The 16,886-nt window shown below is 48.4% G+C and overlaps 1 protein-coding gene across 2 annotated transcripts in view; it reads right to left on the bottom strand.

Moving 5' to 3' along the window:
• The window catches only part of LOC115099247, a 503,007-nt gene that overhangs the window by 204,046 nt on the left and 282,075 nt on the right, over window positions 1-16,886 (bottom strand). For both annotated transcript variants that reach the window (XM_029616734.1, XM_029616743.1), the window contains one exon: window positions 7,257-7,334. In XM_029616734.1, the coding sequence (XP_029472594.1) occupies window positions 7,257-7,334 (78 nt within the window). The remainder of the gene's footprint in view (window positions 1-7,256; window positions 7,335-16,886) is intronic.

The following is a 16,886-nucleotide window of genomic DNA, read 5'->3' on the forward strand; positions in this document are numbered from 1 at the left end:
CGGATGGTGTCTCGCACTGCCACCTTCTTGTCCGGAGCTTTGCAAGGAGAGACTAGGAACTTGTCCGCTGGAATTCGAACAAAATCTAATGCGTAACCGTGTCTTATCACGTCGAGGACCCACTGGTCCGAAGTAACTCTGGCCCAATCCTCGAAAAACAACGTTAACCGCGCCCCGACATTTGGGATCTCGTGCAGAGACTGAGGCGAGGATTGGACCGACCGCATTTCATTGCGGTCCCTTGTGAGCTCCTGCGGTCGAGGTTCCTCCCTGTTTGCCGAACCGCTTTCCTCGAAAGGATTGCTGCCACTGAGGGGTCCGGGAGGAAGAAGACCTGTACGAGGGACCCGAGGAACGAGGAGGACGTGATCTTCTGGAACCACGGAACCGTGACCTGGAGGAGAAGGAGGACCGCGCTCTGTACTTATCCTCAGGCAGCTTAAACGCCCTGTTCTCTCCTAGGGAGACCATCAGGTCATCCAATTCTTTGCCGAATAGCAGCTTACCTTTGAATGGCAGTGCTCCAAGGTGAGCTTTAGAAGAGCCATCCGCTGCCCAGTTCCGTAACCACAAAAGACGACGCGCCGAAACCGACGCTACCATGGATCTGGCAGAGGTCCGCAATAGATCATGTAAAGCATCTGCTCCATACGCTATTGCCGCCTCAAGTCGATCAGCTTGAGACGCCTCTTCCGGGGATAGACCAGCATTCGCCTGAAGAACTTGGGCCCAGCGCAGACTAGCCCGCATTGCAAAGTTAGTACAGATAGCGGCCCGCACCCCTAGAGCGGACACCTCAAAAATCTTCTTAAGCTGTACCTCCAGCTTCCTGTCTTGGATATCCCTGAGGGCCGTCGCTCCCGTAACCGGGATAGTAGACCTTTTTGTCACCGCCGAGACTGCTGAGTCCACTTTCGGAAATCTGAGGAGGTCTAGCGCATCTTCAGGGAGTGGATACAGTTTATCCATGGCCTTACTGACCTTCAGACCCAGCTCCGGTGTATCCCATTCTCTAAACAAAATATCCGTGGACGAAAAATGAAAAGGAAAAGCCACTGCCGGTCCCGTGAGACCTAGCAGAACCGGATCCATGTTGGCCTTCTGACGGACCCCTACTGGCGGAGCCTCAATTCCTAGCTCCTGAAGAATGGCCGGGATCAGAGGGATCAGTTCGTCTCTACGGAAGAGGCGGACCACTTTGGGATCATCTCCCTCCACGGCCTGAGCTCCTTTGCTCGCTCCAGGCTGAGAGGAGCCGTCCGCCGTCGTGTCCTCAGCCCCCTTCAGGGGCTCTTCGGCAGGATCCATGTCCGTCGAGGAGGAAAACTCCGATTCCGAGTCCTGTGGGACTCCCCGCAGGGATTGCTTCCCCCGCGGGAGCTGTCTGGCGGACCCCTCGACTTCCCTAGTCGTCCGCTTCTTAGAGGCATGCTTAGTAGGGCCCCCCCTCGGAGGCTCCTTTTCGCCTGCGCCTGCTGTGCTTACACTTGAGGACTTTGCGTAGAAGAAGCGCAAAGTCTTCCGAAAAAGAAGCTGAGTCCGAGGAATCGAGTCCGGAGCCCTCCCGAGACCGAGACCTCTCCGGAGCGACCCCCCCCCCCGCAAGACTTGACTGCGGAGAAAGCGGTGGAGGCATGGCAGAGTTCCCTGCCGGTTCCCGCCTGATTTCCTTGCCTGTGGCCAAAATGGCCGCCACTCCCGCGCTGAGCGGGAAGAGATCCTGCTGTTTGTCCGGCAGAGCACTGGCGCGCGGTGGCGAACGCGCAGACCGAGAACGGACCCCCCGAGACGCCCCCGACGAGCCTTCATCGCCCGGGAGACAAGAAACACAGAGGCCGTCCCTCGAAAGCCGCGCGCGCGCCGAGCCGCAGGCCCGGCAAGAAGAGCCGCGAGGCATGGCAGCAAAAAAATGCAGGAAATACAAGCGCAACGCTGACAGAAAAAAATAATGAAAACGAAACTAAAATAACGCCGCGACTACCCCCCTGCGACCAGCACCTCCCCCCCGAAAAAAACCAGAGCGGCAGCACTAAGTAGCAGAGAGCCGGCGCAAACAAAGAAAATAGAAACTTTTTTTTTTTTTTTTCCTACCGCTTGTCGCTGTCCACGGTCCTGGAGCCCTGTTGCAAGAGGGGTGAGTGAACCGGGCTCCCCGGTGTCAACCCCTAGCGCTGCTACTAGTAAGCCGGGTCCTCGACCCTAGCAGCGGCCTCAACCAGGGGGGGGTGGTCCCCTCAGAACCTCGCAGCCCCCCTGGGAGGCAGGGCAGGCAGGACTCTACTCACTAAAAAATAACCAAATTTAAAAGAAATCAAATTTAAAAGAGAAAAAAAAAAAATCCGAAAATTCTGACTAACTACCACAATCAGTGCAGGCAGAGGCTGTGACCGCACCTGCACCACCTACTGGAGACAGAGTAAGACTGAGGGGCTGTGACTGGCACAGGGGCATATATATGGCTCCGCCCACAAGTTTTGCTCTGTCTCCACCTACTGGTGCGGAGTCACAACCCAGGTGTCCTGGACTGATCCTGGTACGTACAGGGAATGAACATTTTTCTTTGGTTATTGATTGTATTTTGGAATTTCTGTATGCATTGAGTTTCTTCTTTCTTTTCAGATACCACGTCTTTCTCTTTCAACAGAGCTTTATACTTATGTGATACAGATAAGGCGTTTTGTACTTGTGTCACTTGAGAGAGCATGTGTTTCTGCATCACCGGTCTTAATCTACCAGAGCCTACCGAATTCATGTTGATTTTTGGGTTCCCTGTCACCCTGTGTAAGTGGGGGGAGACATGTGGGATGCACAATTGTGCAGAATGGGTGTCTGTGCGTCACAGGACTTATCCTACCTGAGCCCACTGTAAACCTCTTTTTCCTTGAGTTTTGTTTCTTTTTGCGGTAATGAGGAATTAATTTTGGAATACTGTAAAGTGGGTAAAACTTTCTTTATTGCAGCTAATTCTGCTTTAGCTTTAGCCAGCTCCTTTTTGAGGAAAGAAAGTTCTGAACAAATGGGGCAAGCCCTAAGTTTCCAGATGATTTCCTTCAATATAAAGGCTCCACAATTGTTGCATTGGATAATCCTCATTTTGGTAAATTTGATGGATAACACCTGAGGAATTACCAAATTTCCACTCTATATTGTTGCCAATAATGTATTCAGGCAGACTATATCATAAAGCCAACCCCAGGGGTGGGTGCGTAGAGGGGCAGGGAGGGAGGGAGTTAAACAGTTAACCCTTGGTCAAGATTGTTCTCAGGACCCTGTATCTGCAATTGAGTTTGGAAAGACCCTCCCCCTGATTGTCTAACTTAGTTAAACTTAAACCTTTTACTTAAACTTTTTTACTTAGCTGGACAAGAGAAGCTTTAGTACTTCCTGTCTCCTGGCTGAGTACAGCCCACAAAAGATCTGATTGCCTCTGATTGTCCCCTGCTGGCTCTATGAGTCAGCAGACAGCCCCCAAGGTAGGACTTTTTCTAGAATTTTGCTTTAAATGATCCCACAGCAAACAGCCCCCAAGCAGGACTTTTTCTAGAATTTTGCTTTAAATGATCCCACAGCAAATTTATGCCCCAATATTAATATCCCACAGAAAATTTATGCCCCAATATTAATATGTAAACAGAGATTATTAGTAACAGCTAAATCCAAATAGAGATCTAGGAGGTTTTTTTTCTTGAATCTTGAATCTTAAATAACCCCACAGCTTAAGGAGCTCTCCAATTTGATTATCTTTTGTTAAGGAAGCCTGAGCTGCTGCACCTTTCCGGGGTACTTTGGGTTGGGTCCTGAGGCTATTCTGCCACCCGGCCCTGAATTTAGAGCACGCTCCGGCCGGTTTACCGTCACTCCAAAGAAAAAAATTTCCTTTAATCTACTTTAATTGGATCAATTATACTTAGGGAATAGCCACTGCTATTAATTGCATCAGTAGCATGGGTTCTTCTTAGTGTTTGGGTAATTGCCAGGTTCTTGTGGCCTGGTTTTGGCCTCTGTTGGAAACAGGATGCTGTGCTTGATGGACCCTTGGGCTGACCCAGCATGGCAATTTCTTATGTTCATATGTTCTTAAATTAATAAAACAATGTCAATATCTAGAAAGAGAGAGAGATAATAATGAAAGCACAGACAGCAATATATTATTCACAGAAGCCCTCAAAATTATAAATTAATAAAACAGTTATTCCTTAGCTGGATACTGGACAGTCTACCTCCTGCTCAGCATAGCCCTCAAAGGATCTGATTGCCTCTGATTGTCCCCTGCTGGCTCTATGAGTCAGCAGACAGCCCCCAAGGTAGTTACAAGCAGGAAGTTTTCTGGAATTGTTGTCCTTTGCTTTAAATGATCCATCAGCAAATTTATGCCCCAATATTAATATCTAAACAGAGATTATTAGTGACAGCTAAAACCAAATAAAGATCTAGAAGTTTTTTTTCTTTTTTCTTGAATCTTAAATAACCCCACAGCAAATTAATAAAACAATGTCAATATCTAGAAAGAGAGAGAGATAATAATGAAAGCACAGACAGCAATATATTATTCACAGAAGCCCTCAAAATTATAAATTAATAAAACAGTTATTCCTTAGCTAGACACTGGACAGTCTGCCTCCTGGCTCAGCACAGCCCACCACTTATATCATATCCTCCTTCAGCTGTCTCTTCTTCAAGCTTAATAGTCCTAACCTCTTTATCCTTTTCTCATATGGGAGCCGTTCCATGCCCTTTATCATTTTGGTCACCCTTCTCTGTATCTTCTTCAGTGTAACTATATCTTTTTTGAGATATGGTGACAAGAATAAAACATAGTACTCAAGGTGCGGGCTCACCATGGAGAAATACAGAGGCATTATGATATTCTCCATTTCATTCACCCTTACCTTCCTAATAATTTCTAACATTCTGGATCTTTTTCCTGGGCAATAACTCCTAATATGGAACCTAACATTGTGTAAGTAAGCATGGGTTATTTTTCCCTATTTGCATCACATTGCACTTGTCCATATTACATTTCATCTGCCATTTGGACATCAAATCCTCCAGTTTCGCAAGGTCCTCCTGCAATTTTGTGTCATCTGCAAATTTGATCACCTCACTCATCATATTCATTTCCAAATCATTTATAAATATATTAAAAAGCACCAGTCCAAGTACAGCTCCCTCAGGCACTTCCGCTGTTTACTTTTTTCCACTGAAAAAAATGATCATTTAATCCTACTCTCTGTTTCCTGTCTTTCAATCAATTTGCAATCCACAAAACAACATTGCCTCCTATCCCATGATTTTTTAGCTTTCTTAGTAGCCTCTCAAGTGGAACTTTGTCAAATGCCTTCTGAAAAGCCAAATACACTACATCTACCGGTTCACCTTTATCCACATATTTGTAAGGCATGACCTCCCTTGGGTAAATCCATGCTGGCTGTGTCCCATTAAACCATGTCTATTTATATGTTCTGTGATTTTATTCTTTAGGATAGTTTTTACAATTTTTTCTGAAACTGAAATCAGGCTCAGCGGTCTATTATTTCCCGGATCATTCCTGGTGCCCTTTTGAAATATTGGGGCTACATTGGCTATTTTCCACTATTCAGGTACAATGGATGATTTTAATGATAGGTTACAATTACTTGTACTAGGTTTGAAATTACATTTTTGAGTTCCTTAAGAATCCTGGGGTGTATACCATCCTGTCCAGGTGATTTGATACTCTTCAGTTTGTCAATCTGGCCTACTACATCTTCCAGATTCATCATGATTTGGTTCAGTTCATCTGAATCATCACCCTTGAAAACAGTCTTCACAATGGGTATCTCCCCAACATCCTTATTAGTAAACACTGAAGCAAACAATTAATTTAGTCTTTCTGCGATGGCCTTATCTTTCCTAAGTATCCCTTTAGCCCCTTAATCATCTAATAGCCCAACTGATTCCCTCCCAGGCTTCCTGCTTTGGATATATTTTAAAAAGATTTTATTATAAGTTTTGCCTCTACTGCCAACTTCTTTTCAAATTGTCTTATCAGTGTATTACATTTAACTTGCCAGTGCTTATGCTTTTTCATATTTTCTTCAGATGGATTTTTACTGCTAATTTTTTAAAGAAGTTCTTTTTGATAAAATAGCCTTTCATTTCATTTTTAACTATGCTGGCAACTGTTCATGATAAACCAACAGATAACAACAGTTTTTTGCATTTCACCAGCTCACATCCAGCTTCCTTGAAGAAAAGTTTGCTTTAATCTCATTGGTATAGGAAAAATTGTTCCAGCATTATTGAATATTAAAAAGAAGCACAAGTAGTGAGCAAGAATTAATGAATAGAGGATATCCTTATTTGAATGTATGGAAAATATACAAGAAAGAGTTGTATTGTAATAGTACACTCCCATCGCAGCAGCCTAGCAACGACGGGAGTGCTGGACACGGATCGCAGTATGACACTATCTCGATCTGGGCTGAAGAATAGCTACAATTTAAGGTATGAGGGGTGGAAGGGAAAAGGTTGGGTGGTAGGAATTAGGGGTCCCTGGAGAGAATGAAATATTAGGAACAAAATGGGAACCATTTTTTTTAAAACATTGGGATGGGGTGCTTTGTGGAAGGAGTGGCAGGTTTGGCCCTACAGGACCTTTGGAGCTCGGGTGGGAGACATGTTTAGGCCTATAGGCCTGCTATGTGCTTTTTTGTTGTTTTTTTGTTATTGTTTTATACAGGAGAGCAACTTGACCAACTATACTCTTTTGAACCATAGCCAAATAACTTTATACATAATCGGTGATATTCAAAAGAATATCCGATTATGTTTAAAGTGACATGGCTAAGGGTAACTGGATAACTTTAATCAGGGATATTCAGTGGGACATTTATCCCACTTAATATCCAGGACAAGATATCCAGCTAACATTTACCAGATAACTTGTCCACTAACCGGCCTACTGAATATTTGCCTTGATTATTAATTACGTTACATTGACTTAGAAAATAGCCACTACTATTACTAGCAACAGTAACATGGAACAGACTTAGTATTTGGGTACGTGCCAGGTTCTTATGGCCTGGATTGGCCACTGTTGGAAAACAGGATGCTGGGCTTGATGGACCCTTGGTCTGACCTAGTATGGCATGTTCTTTTGTTCTTATAATAGTTTTTTTTTTCTTTTTTAACCCATTTAACTACACTGTGATCTGCTTTGAAGTGATTTACCAGTCATGAAAAGTGAATCAGAAATCTTAATTAAATTAATTTACCTTTTTCTATGCTTTTTAACAAGCACATTTATGGCATCATCTGTAATCTTGCACCCATTCACAGAAAGGCTCTGTAGACTGAAAATATATAAGAATTATTTCTTAATACTTGAAAATGTTTAAATGTACGTTAACTACATATTTTATACATCAGAGGTGAGACATTATTTATATATGTAAAGTGACGGTAAATCAAATTACTATATATTGGCCTATATAATAAGGCTTAATGTGTATGTTAAGGGTCTTTTGTGCAAGATAAAAAGTGTGCTATGCAATAAGGCCTTTATATACATGTTAAGATGGTCCCCTAATACAGCAAAGTTGCTTACCTGTAACAGATGTTCTCTGTAGATGGAAGGACAAATGAGCCATACGTGGGGTGATATTATCTGACAGCGCCAACCCAAATGTGCTCTCTCAGAGTTCAGAAAGGAAAACCTTTCTGAGCATGCACAGGATTTCTCACACAAGTCTCCTCAGTCTTTTCATTATCTAAACTTCAATTCTATGGGAAGGATGGTGGGATTGTACAGGTTCCAATTAAGTAACTTTACTTTCTCTATGAACAAGCTGGACAAAATACAGCCATACAAGTGGGGACTCCTAAGATGAGGGTTGCTTTTCTTTTTGGGAGTTGAACTCCAGCTTATTTAAAGCAGGATGATATGCAGTCCGACAACTAAGATGATATGGTTTGTTTCCCTATGTATTGACCTTGTTTATTTGGATCAAGTGAGATGAATAACAGAGATGTTTTTTTAAGAGATTTTGTTCTTTCCTGAAAAAACAACAATACTCTTCTACAGCATAAACTATGATACGTTTATTAGCTGGAGCTCACTGGAATCGGATAAGTCAGATCCCGCTTCTAGCAGGGATTTTTAGGGTTTGGGGAGATGGGGAGTAGGTTCGGCGGGATGGAGAGAGTGCTGCGCCATATTTTTGTACTATGGGGTGGGAGGGTACAGCGGCAGCTCCAAATTTTTATATTTATACAAAGAAGAAGGGAGTGGTAGGGGCCAGCAGCAGACTCTAGGTAATTTTTTATATTTAGGAGGAGATTTGGGGTGGGGGGGTGCACAGCCATATAGGACTTTTTTGTAATTTGGGGGGGGGGGGGGATAGGAGATAAAGGAGGAAGTCTGGTCGCAGGCCCATTTACTTTTTATTTTTTGGTTTCACATTGCTACCTAACCGGATATCAGGTTAAGTGGGAAATTATCTGGCCACATAAGGCTGGATAACTATAGACGAGCTCTGAAGCAGGTCTAAAATTAACCACCTATCCTAGCCAGTTATACCTAAAAATTGGATAAGTTAACCTGAGCCCCAAAATGTCCCTGGTACATCTCTTTTTTATCTGGCTAGATTTTAGCCGGATAATGACTTATCTAGTTAATATCTAGCTGGTTAAGGTGTTGAATATGTTGCGCTGGAAGTGGACCCTTGGCCTGGTGTAGGATTGGAATGGCATTCTGGTCGGACCCAGAGAGCGCCTGCCACCAGGAGGTGGAGCACACAAGGAGACAGAGGCTAGCTGGAGTTTCGCCAATAACAGTCCGGGGTTTCTGCAGGTTGAGCCCTTGGGTACCCGGACTGCCTGCACATAGGTGGGCCTCGGATGGACCCGGACCGCCTGCACATAGGTGGGCCTCGGATGGACTCCTGGAGAGGTAGCAGAGGGATGTGCACATCACGAACAAGGGTGCGCGGCTGATGTGGAGGTGATGGACCAGATCCGAACTGGAAGCTCCGGAGACCTCAGGGAGACAACAGTTCAGGAAGGTTCTCCGGGCGAGGCAGGCAACACCTGCATGTCTAGTCAGGTGAAGGCCGTGGGTGGATTCCAAGCAGGTTTGTCTGGTAGCCTCAGTAGGCCAGAAGAGGGTGTCCGAGGGAAACGCAAGGGTTAGAGCCAGAGTATCAGTCCAGAAGTGGTCAGCCAAAGCAGGGGTCAATACCAAGGTCAATCCAAGCGTAGTCAAGGAAAAAGAGGGTCAGTTCCAAGCGGCAGACGAAGGTAATGGTCAGGCAGGCAGTGGTCAGTTCCAGGCAGCAGACAAGAGAATGGTCAGGCAGGCAGAAGTCAGTTCCAGGCTGCAAACAAGAGAATGGACAGGAAGGCAGAGGCCAGTACCAGAGACAAGTTCGAGGAGGTACTACCTGAGTAGGATATAGGAACACATGGAGACGCTGGAACAAGGAGACACTGGAACAAGGAAACGCTGGAACACAGAGTTAGGCAAACTTAGAACACCACGGTGATGACCCGCTTGCCAAGGCGGGGGACAGGGCCTCGCTATTTATAGTCAGGCTAAGTGATGTCATCACTTCGCATCCAGATAGGGTTTAATGCGCTTGGCCCTTTAAATAGCAAGACTTCAGCTGCACGCGAGCCTAAGGGTGGGGCCCCTTAGGGCCCCACCCTTAGGCTCGGAGCTCCTGCTGGGGCAGAGCCCCAGCAGGAGCTCCGCTGCTAGGCCTGCGGCATGGAGGAAGCCGGAGAAGGCCGTGATGAGCGACCGTGACGGTAGGAACTAGCGGCAGAGGTAAGACCGGAGCTGGTTGAGGGTAGAGCGAGGTGAGCAGGCCCGGTCGTGGCACCCATGCGGCCGGAACGCGCAACTGTACCCCCCATTCTAGGCCTCCCCCTTACCGGTCTGAGTTTTTCTGGGAGGTCTCGATGGAAGTCCTAGAGCAGGTTTTTATCAAGAATGTGGAGAGAGGGCTCTCAAGAGTTTTCTTCCGGGCCGAAGCCCTCTCACGACAGGAGATACTCCCAGTGGCCTCGACGGTGTCAGACGTCCAGGACGTCTTTGACTTGTAAGGTGTTTTCTGGTTCACTGAATGTTGTGTAGGTGAAGGAGGCCTTCGGGAAGGCCAGGATAGGACCAAAGGTTTAAATAACGATACGTGGAACGTGTTGTGAATTCCCATGGAAGCTGGAAGTTGGAGGTGGTAGGTGACTGCTCCTACACGTTGAAGGATGGGAAATGGACCAATAAATTTGGGGCCTACCCGTTGGGAAAGCAATCGTAGCTGGATGTGCTTAGTATTAAGCCAGACTTTCTGTCCAGGCCGGAACAGAGGCGCGGTCCGACAATGGGTGTCTGTGAAATGTTTGGCCGATCAGCTGCTTGACAGAGCCATTCTCTTACTTGGTTCCAGAGCCAGCATATGGTTTGTGTTGTAGATTGGGATGAGTGGAACCGGTAGAGGTAGGCGTGGTTGACGGCCGAAGACTACCGCAAAGGGTGAAACTTCTGTAGCAGAGGCGATATGGGTGTTCTGGGATAGTTCTGCCCAGGGCAGGAGGTCAGCCAGTTATCTTGCTGGTTGTTGACATATGATCGCAGGAAGGTTTTCAAAGAGCGATTATTCCTGTCGGCCTGGCCAATTGCTTGCGGATGATAGGATGATGTAAAGTTTAAAATATTGAACTTTTTACAGAGGGACCTCCAATATTTAGCAGCAAATTGAGGGCCACGATCGGAGACAATTTCTTGGGGTAGCCCATGTAAACGAAATACGTAGGTTAAGAAGAGTCAAGCTAGTTCAGGAGCCGATGGTGTTGCGCGAATCGGTCGCAGACGGCTGCGACCACTCTGCCTCACCTCATTTTTGCCTTCCTCCACCTCCATGGGTAAGATGGCTGCCTCCGGTGCCGAGTGCCGAAACCTTCGGCGTCTCCAACTCAGCATGGGCGTCCCCGTTCGCCATACTCCTTCCTCTGGCCTCCTAGGGCACGCGGGCACACGCTGCTGACGCATATCTACACATCATGGCGGGAACCTCGGGGGCGTCCCCACCGCATGACGTCAATACCTCTGGGTATTTAAGCCTCCGCTCTGCTCATAACGAACAAGTTAGCAAGGACTTTGGTTTAGCTGCACGCTTAGACTCCTCACTACCCTCCGGGGTATTTCGCTCCTGAAGAAGCTCTGGGCACCCGCTCCTCGGGGGCCTCTCGCTTCCAACTACCCTTCGGGGTTTTCTACTACTAAGACAACCCTTCCTCGGGGGTTTTCTTCTCTTACAGGATCATCTGTGCTTCCGGGTACTCACTCCTCGAGGGCCTATCCAGCTCAGAAGTATCCTGCATCACACACCGCTGGTCCCACCATCACCAACTACCAGGAGGATTCCTGCACTACTCTTCAGTGAGTACCTCTATGATCCAGCTCTCCATTTTCACCCACCAGGTTCGGTTTATCCCGCTCTGCGGAACACTACCAACCTTGTACATCTGGGTGAGACTTTTCATCTGAGGCTGTCTGAACGTATTGGCACCTTGCTGGACTTCAGTGCCATCTCTTCCTGCCTTATTACCATCTATCTACAGCAGTACAATAAAGCTTTCCATCTCCAGTGTCTGCTCTCGAGTCTAGCCTATCACTGTGGTTCCCCACGGGGCCCCTCCCCATGGGAGGAGTCATCTCCACAGCGACTAACAGTCCACACTATGCCTCAAACCCTACAGATTGCTAACTCCATGGACTCGGCTCAGCTCGCGGCCTTGAAGGCCATTCCTGGCCTAGCCCAGCAGATCACTGAGCAACAGAAGTCTCTGGAAAGCCTAGCTACTGCCTTCAATCAGTTACATGCTCAACTAAATGCTTCAACATCTCCAGTGAAAGAATCACTGTCTCCAGTGGTGACCATCAAGACCACTGTTCCTTTATCCACACCTACCCGCTTCAAGGGCGAAGCTAAAATGTGTAGAGGGTTTATTAATCAATGCAGTATGCATTTTTCTTTACAGCCTATCCTCTTTCCCTCAGAAGCATCCAAGACCACTTATATCCTATCTTTTCTAGAAGGACGAGCCTTGGCTTGGGCTTCACTGTTATGGGAACGTGAAGATCCTATCATGAATGACTTACCAGGATTTCTAAAACTTTTCAAGTCTTGACCCGGCTTGCCAGACCGTCGCTGGATCTGCCTTGCTTAATCTCCAGCAAGGTAATAAGCTGCTCACAGACTATATGATCGAATTCAAGACTTTAGCATCTGAACTACATTGGGACACTGGATGTCTATGTACTATCTTCATGGAGGGCCTCAGCTCTCACTTAAAGGATGAATGGTGAGATTACTTACCTGATAATCTCGTTTTCCTTAGCGTAGACAGATGGACTCAGAACAAGTGGGTATAGTGTGCTCGTGCTAGCAGTTGGAGACGGATCTGACGTCAGCACGGGTACATATACCCCCACAGGAAGTGAAGCTCTTCAGTAATCTTCCTTGCAAAAGCTGTTATGGATATATGTGTACTGACGATCAATGAAATAGTGAAAACAGGATTCCCCTGATCTATTGATAGTAGCTGGAGACCGCCAGCATTCCCAACCGGAAGGCGTCGACACCTGGCAGAGTGGACGGACTCATGTAAGAAGTGATAAGGCTTACCTTGAATCGGTAAAACCAATGTACACAGGCAGCTGGGTGGGATGCTGAGTCCATCTGTCTACACTAAGGAAAACGAGATTATCAGGTAAGTAATCTCACCATTTCCTGTCGTGTAGCCAGATGGACTCAGAACAAGTGGGATGTACAAAAGCTTTACTCCCGGACTGGGCAGGAGGCTGCCTGAGGACCGTGTAAGACCGCCCTCGCAAATGCTGTGTCCTCCCTGGCCTGGACGTCCAGACGGTAGAACCTGGAGAAGGTATGGAGGAAGGACCACGTCGCCGCTTTACATATTTCTGCAGGCGACAGCATCCTAGATTCTGCCCAAGATGCTGCTTGGGCTCTGGTAGAATGGGCCTTGACTTGTAGAGGCGATGACTTCCCGGCCTCTACGTAGGCCGCTCTGATGACTTCTTTAATCCAGCGGGCGATGGTGGGCCGAGAGGCCGCTTCTCCTTGTTTCTTCCCGCTGTGAAGGACAAACAGATGGTCAGTCTTTCGTACTGTTTCTGTCATTTCCAGATATCTGGGCAGCAATCTGCTGATGTCGAGATGGCGCAGCAAACGCTCTTCTTCTGATTTCTTCAAACCCGCCGTGGTAGGCAGGGATATGGTCTGGTTGAGGTGAAATTGTGAGACTACCTTAGGCAAGAAGGATGGAACCGTGCGAAGATGGATAGCCTCTGGAATGATTCTGAGAAAGGGATCACGGCAAGACAGTGCTTGTAGCTCTGAGATGCGGCGTGCTGAACAGACAGCCAGCAAGAACACCATCTTCCAGGTGAGAGAACGGAGAGACAGGCCCCGAAGGGGTCTGAAGGTGGATCCCGCGAGGAAATCCAAAACTAGGTTGAGGTTCCACAAAGGCACTGGCCACTTCAGTGGCGGACGAATGTGCTTGACTCCTTTCAGGAAGCGAGAAACATCTGGGTGCATGGCAATGGTCTTGCCATCCCTCCTGGGACCGTGGCAAGCCAACGCAGCCACCTGAACCTTGATGGAGCTGAGGGAGAGACCCTTCTGAAGTCCATCCTGCAGGAAATCCAAAACAATAGGGATTGTGGTTGCATGCGGATTGGTGCCGTAAGTGTCGCACCAACCTTCAAATATTCTCCAAATCCTTACGTAGGTGAGGGATGTGGAAAGCTTGCAGGCTCGGAGGAGTGTATCTATCACGGGCCCCGAGTAACCTCTTTTCTTCAGTCTAGCCCTCTCAATGGCCAGACCGTAAGAGAGAATTGAGCCGGATCCTCGTGGAGGATGGGACCTTGACGAAGCAGGTCCCTGAGAGGCGGCAGGGGAAGGGGCTCCCCCGCCAGTAGTCTTCTCATGTCCGCGTACCAGGGTCTTCTTGGCCAATCTGGTGCCACTAGAAGAACTAGGCCCCGGTGCTTCTGAATCTTGTGGATGATGGCGCCCAGCAGAGGCCACGGAGGAAAGGCGTATAGCAGAGTTCCTGGAGGCCATGGCTGAACCAGGGCGTCGATCCCGTGTGAGAACGGATCTCGCTTGCGGCTGAAGTATCTGGGTACTTGAGCATTGGACTTGTCCGCTAGTAAGTCCATGTCCGGAATCCCCCAATGATCCACAATCATTTGGAAGGCTGCCGGTGACAGCTGCCATTCCTCCGGATTTAGGCTTTCTCTGCTGAGGAAGTCTGCCGTGGTGTTGTCCTTCTCGGCAATGTGGACGGCGGAGATATCCTGAAGATTTGCCTCTGCCCAAGTCATCAACGAGGCTATCTCTAGAGATACCTGTCGGCTTCTGGTTCCACCCTGGCGGTTGATGTATGCCACCGTGGTGGCGTTGTCGGACATCACTCTGACTGCTCTGTTCCTCAGTCTGTGAGCTAATTGCAGGCAGGCTAGCCGGACTGCTCGTGCCTCTAGACGGTTGATGTTCCACCCTGACTCTTCTCTGTTCCACCGCCCTTGTGCGGTGAGTTCTTCGCAGTGTGCTCCCCAACCGCTCAGGCTGGCATCTGTGGTGAGCAGAGTCCACGTGGGGGAGGACATCTTCGACCCCCTGCTCGTGTGGATGGACTGCAACCACCACCGTAACTGGGTCCTCACTCTGGCCGGCAGAGGTAGGTGCGTGGAATAATTCCGGAAGCGGGGGCTCCAGCGAGAGAGCAGAGAGTGTTGTAGAGGTCTCATATGGGCCCTTGCCCAGGGCATCACTTCCAGGGTGGAGGCCATGAGGCCGAGAACCTGCAGATAATCCCAAGCTATGGGCCGGCTGGCTCCCATCAAGGACCGGAGACGCGTCTGAAGTTTTAACCTTCTCTTGGTAGTGAGACTGACTGTGTCTGCCTGGGTGTCGAACTGTACTCCCAGGTATTCCAGTGATTGGGAAGGCTGTAGGCAACTCTTTTTGAGGTTGACTACCCATCCCAGGCTTTCCAGAAGGGCGATCACTCTGTTGGTTGCCCGATGGCTCTCCTCCCGTGATTTCGCCCTGATCAGCCAATCGTCCAGGTAGGGATGGACGAGGATTCCTTCCCATCTGAGCGCCGCTGCTACCACTACGACCACCTTGGTGAAGGTCCGCGGCGACGTGGCTAACCCGAAGGGCAGAGCCCGGAATTGGAAGTGGCGTCCCAGAACCTTGAAGCGTAGGTAGCGCTGATGATCCGGATGGATTGGGATATGCAGGTAGGCTTCTGACAAGTCTAAGGCCGTGAGGAATTCTCCTGGCTGTACTGCGGTCTTGACTGAGCGCAGAGTTTCCATGCGAAACCTTGGGACCCTTAAGTATCGATTGACTGACTTGAGGTCCAATACGGGCCGGAAAGTGCCCTCTTTTTTGGGTATCATGAAATAAATGGAATAGTGTCCAGAATTCATTTCCCATGCAGGTACTGGGATGATGGCTTTCAAGGACAGGAGCCTCGCCAGGGTAGCTTCCAAGGCTGCCTTCTTGTGTATGGGACATGAAGATTCCACAAACCTGTCCGGAGGGAGATGATGAAAGTCCAGATATTACCCCTCTCGGATGATGGCGAGGACCCACTGGTCCGACGTAATCTCGACCCATCAGGGGTAGACCTGCCCCCTATAGCTTCGTCCCCCGGATGGATCGGCTGATTCTCATTGGGAGGCGCGGCCGGGCCCTGAACCCGAGCCGGCTCCCCTCTTCTGCTGTTTGGGCCGAAAGGACTGGTTCCTGGCCTGAGGACGAGGTGCCTGGTAGCGACCCCTATAGGGAATGAAGTGTTGGGAGCTTCTGCCTCTGGATGGCCTCGGAAAGGCGCGCTGGTTCCTTCTGAACCTGTCTTCCGGCAGTCGCGGTATTGGAGAGGCACCCCATGTGCTGGCTAGTTTATCTAGGTCGCTGCCGAACAGGAAAGAACCCCTAAAGGGCATTCTGGTGAGGCGTGTCTCGAAGGAGCATCGGCTGACCAATTCTGTATCCAGAGCTGCCTCCTGGCAGCCACAGAAGATGAGATCCCCTTGGCTGTTGTACGGACTAGGTCTGATGCAGCATCCGTGAGGAACGAGAGAGCGGACTCCTTGTCTGCTGCCGGAGCATTGTTCCTGACCTGTGATAAACAGGAACGCGTCACCACTGTGCAGCAGGTTGCGATTCGCAAAGACAGAGCTGCTACCTCAAATGTCTGTTTCAGGATGGCGTCCAGTCGCCGGTCGTGAGGTTCCTTGAGGGCCGCCCCCCCCCCCTCAACTGGAATGGTAGTGCGCTTGACCACCGCGCTAACCAAGGCGTCCACCTGAGGGCACGCCACCATCTCCTTGATTGCCGGATCCAGGGGGTACATGCCTATCAGGCCCCGACCCCCTTTGAATGAGGCCGCAGGTGCAGCCCATTCCAAATCTATTAGTTGCTGTGCGGCTTGCAAGAAGGGAAAATGGCGGGCCGTAGGACGAAGACCTTCCAGCAGAGGGTTCTGTGTAGATGGCACCGTAGTGCTGGGGCCTGAAATATCCAACTCTAACAATTTATATATTTGTTTTTAGTTGCCTCTGAGGCAGCTCTCGACTAAAGAGCGAAACTCTGCCAGAGTCGGGCAAATTCAATAAAGGTCTTTTTCCATTATCCGATTCTCGTTATCTTTAGTGATAATAAAATATTACATATTAATCCCAAAATCCCTTCATAAACAACTGAAATACTATCATTGCATCTCTTAGCCCTCAATACAGTGCGGGAGATCCATCTCATAAGATGACTTATTAATAGGAAATAAATGACAATAACAAT

Source organism: Rhinatrema bivittatum, chromosome 1, assembly GCF_901001135.1.
Source record: "Rhinatrema bivittatum chromosome 1, aRhiBiv1.1, whole genome shotgun sequence".
Taxonomy (NCBI): domain Eukaryota; kingdom Metazoa; phylum Chordata; class Amphibia; order Gymnophiona; family Rhinatrematidae; genus Rhinatrema; species Rhinatrema bivittatum.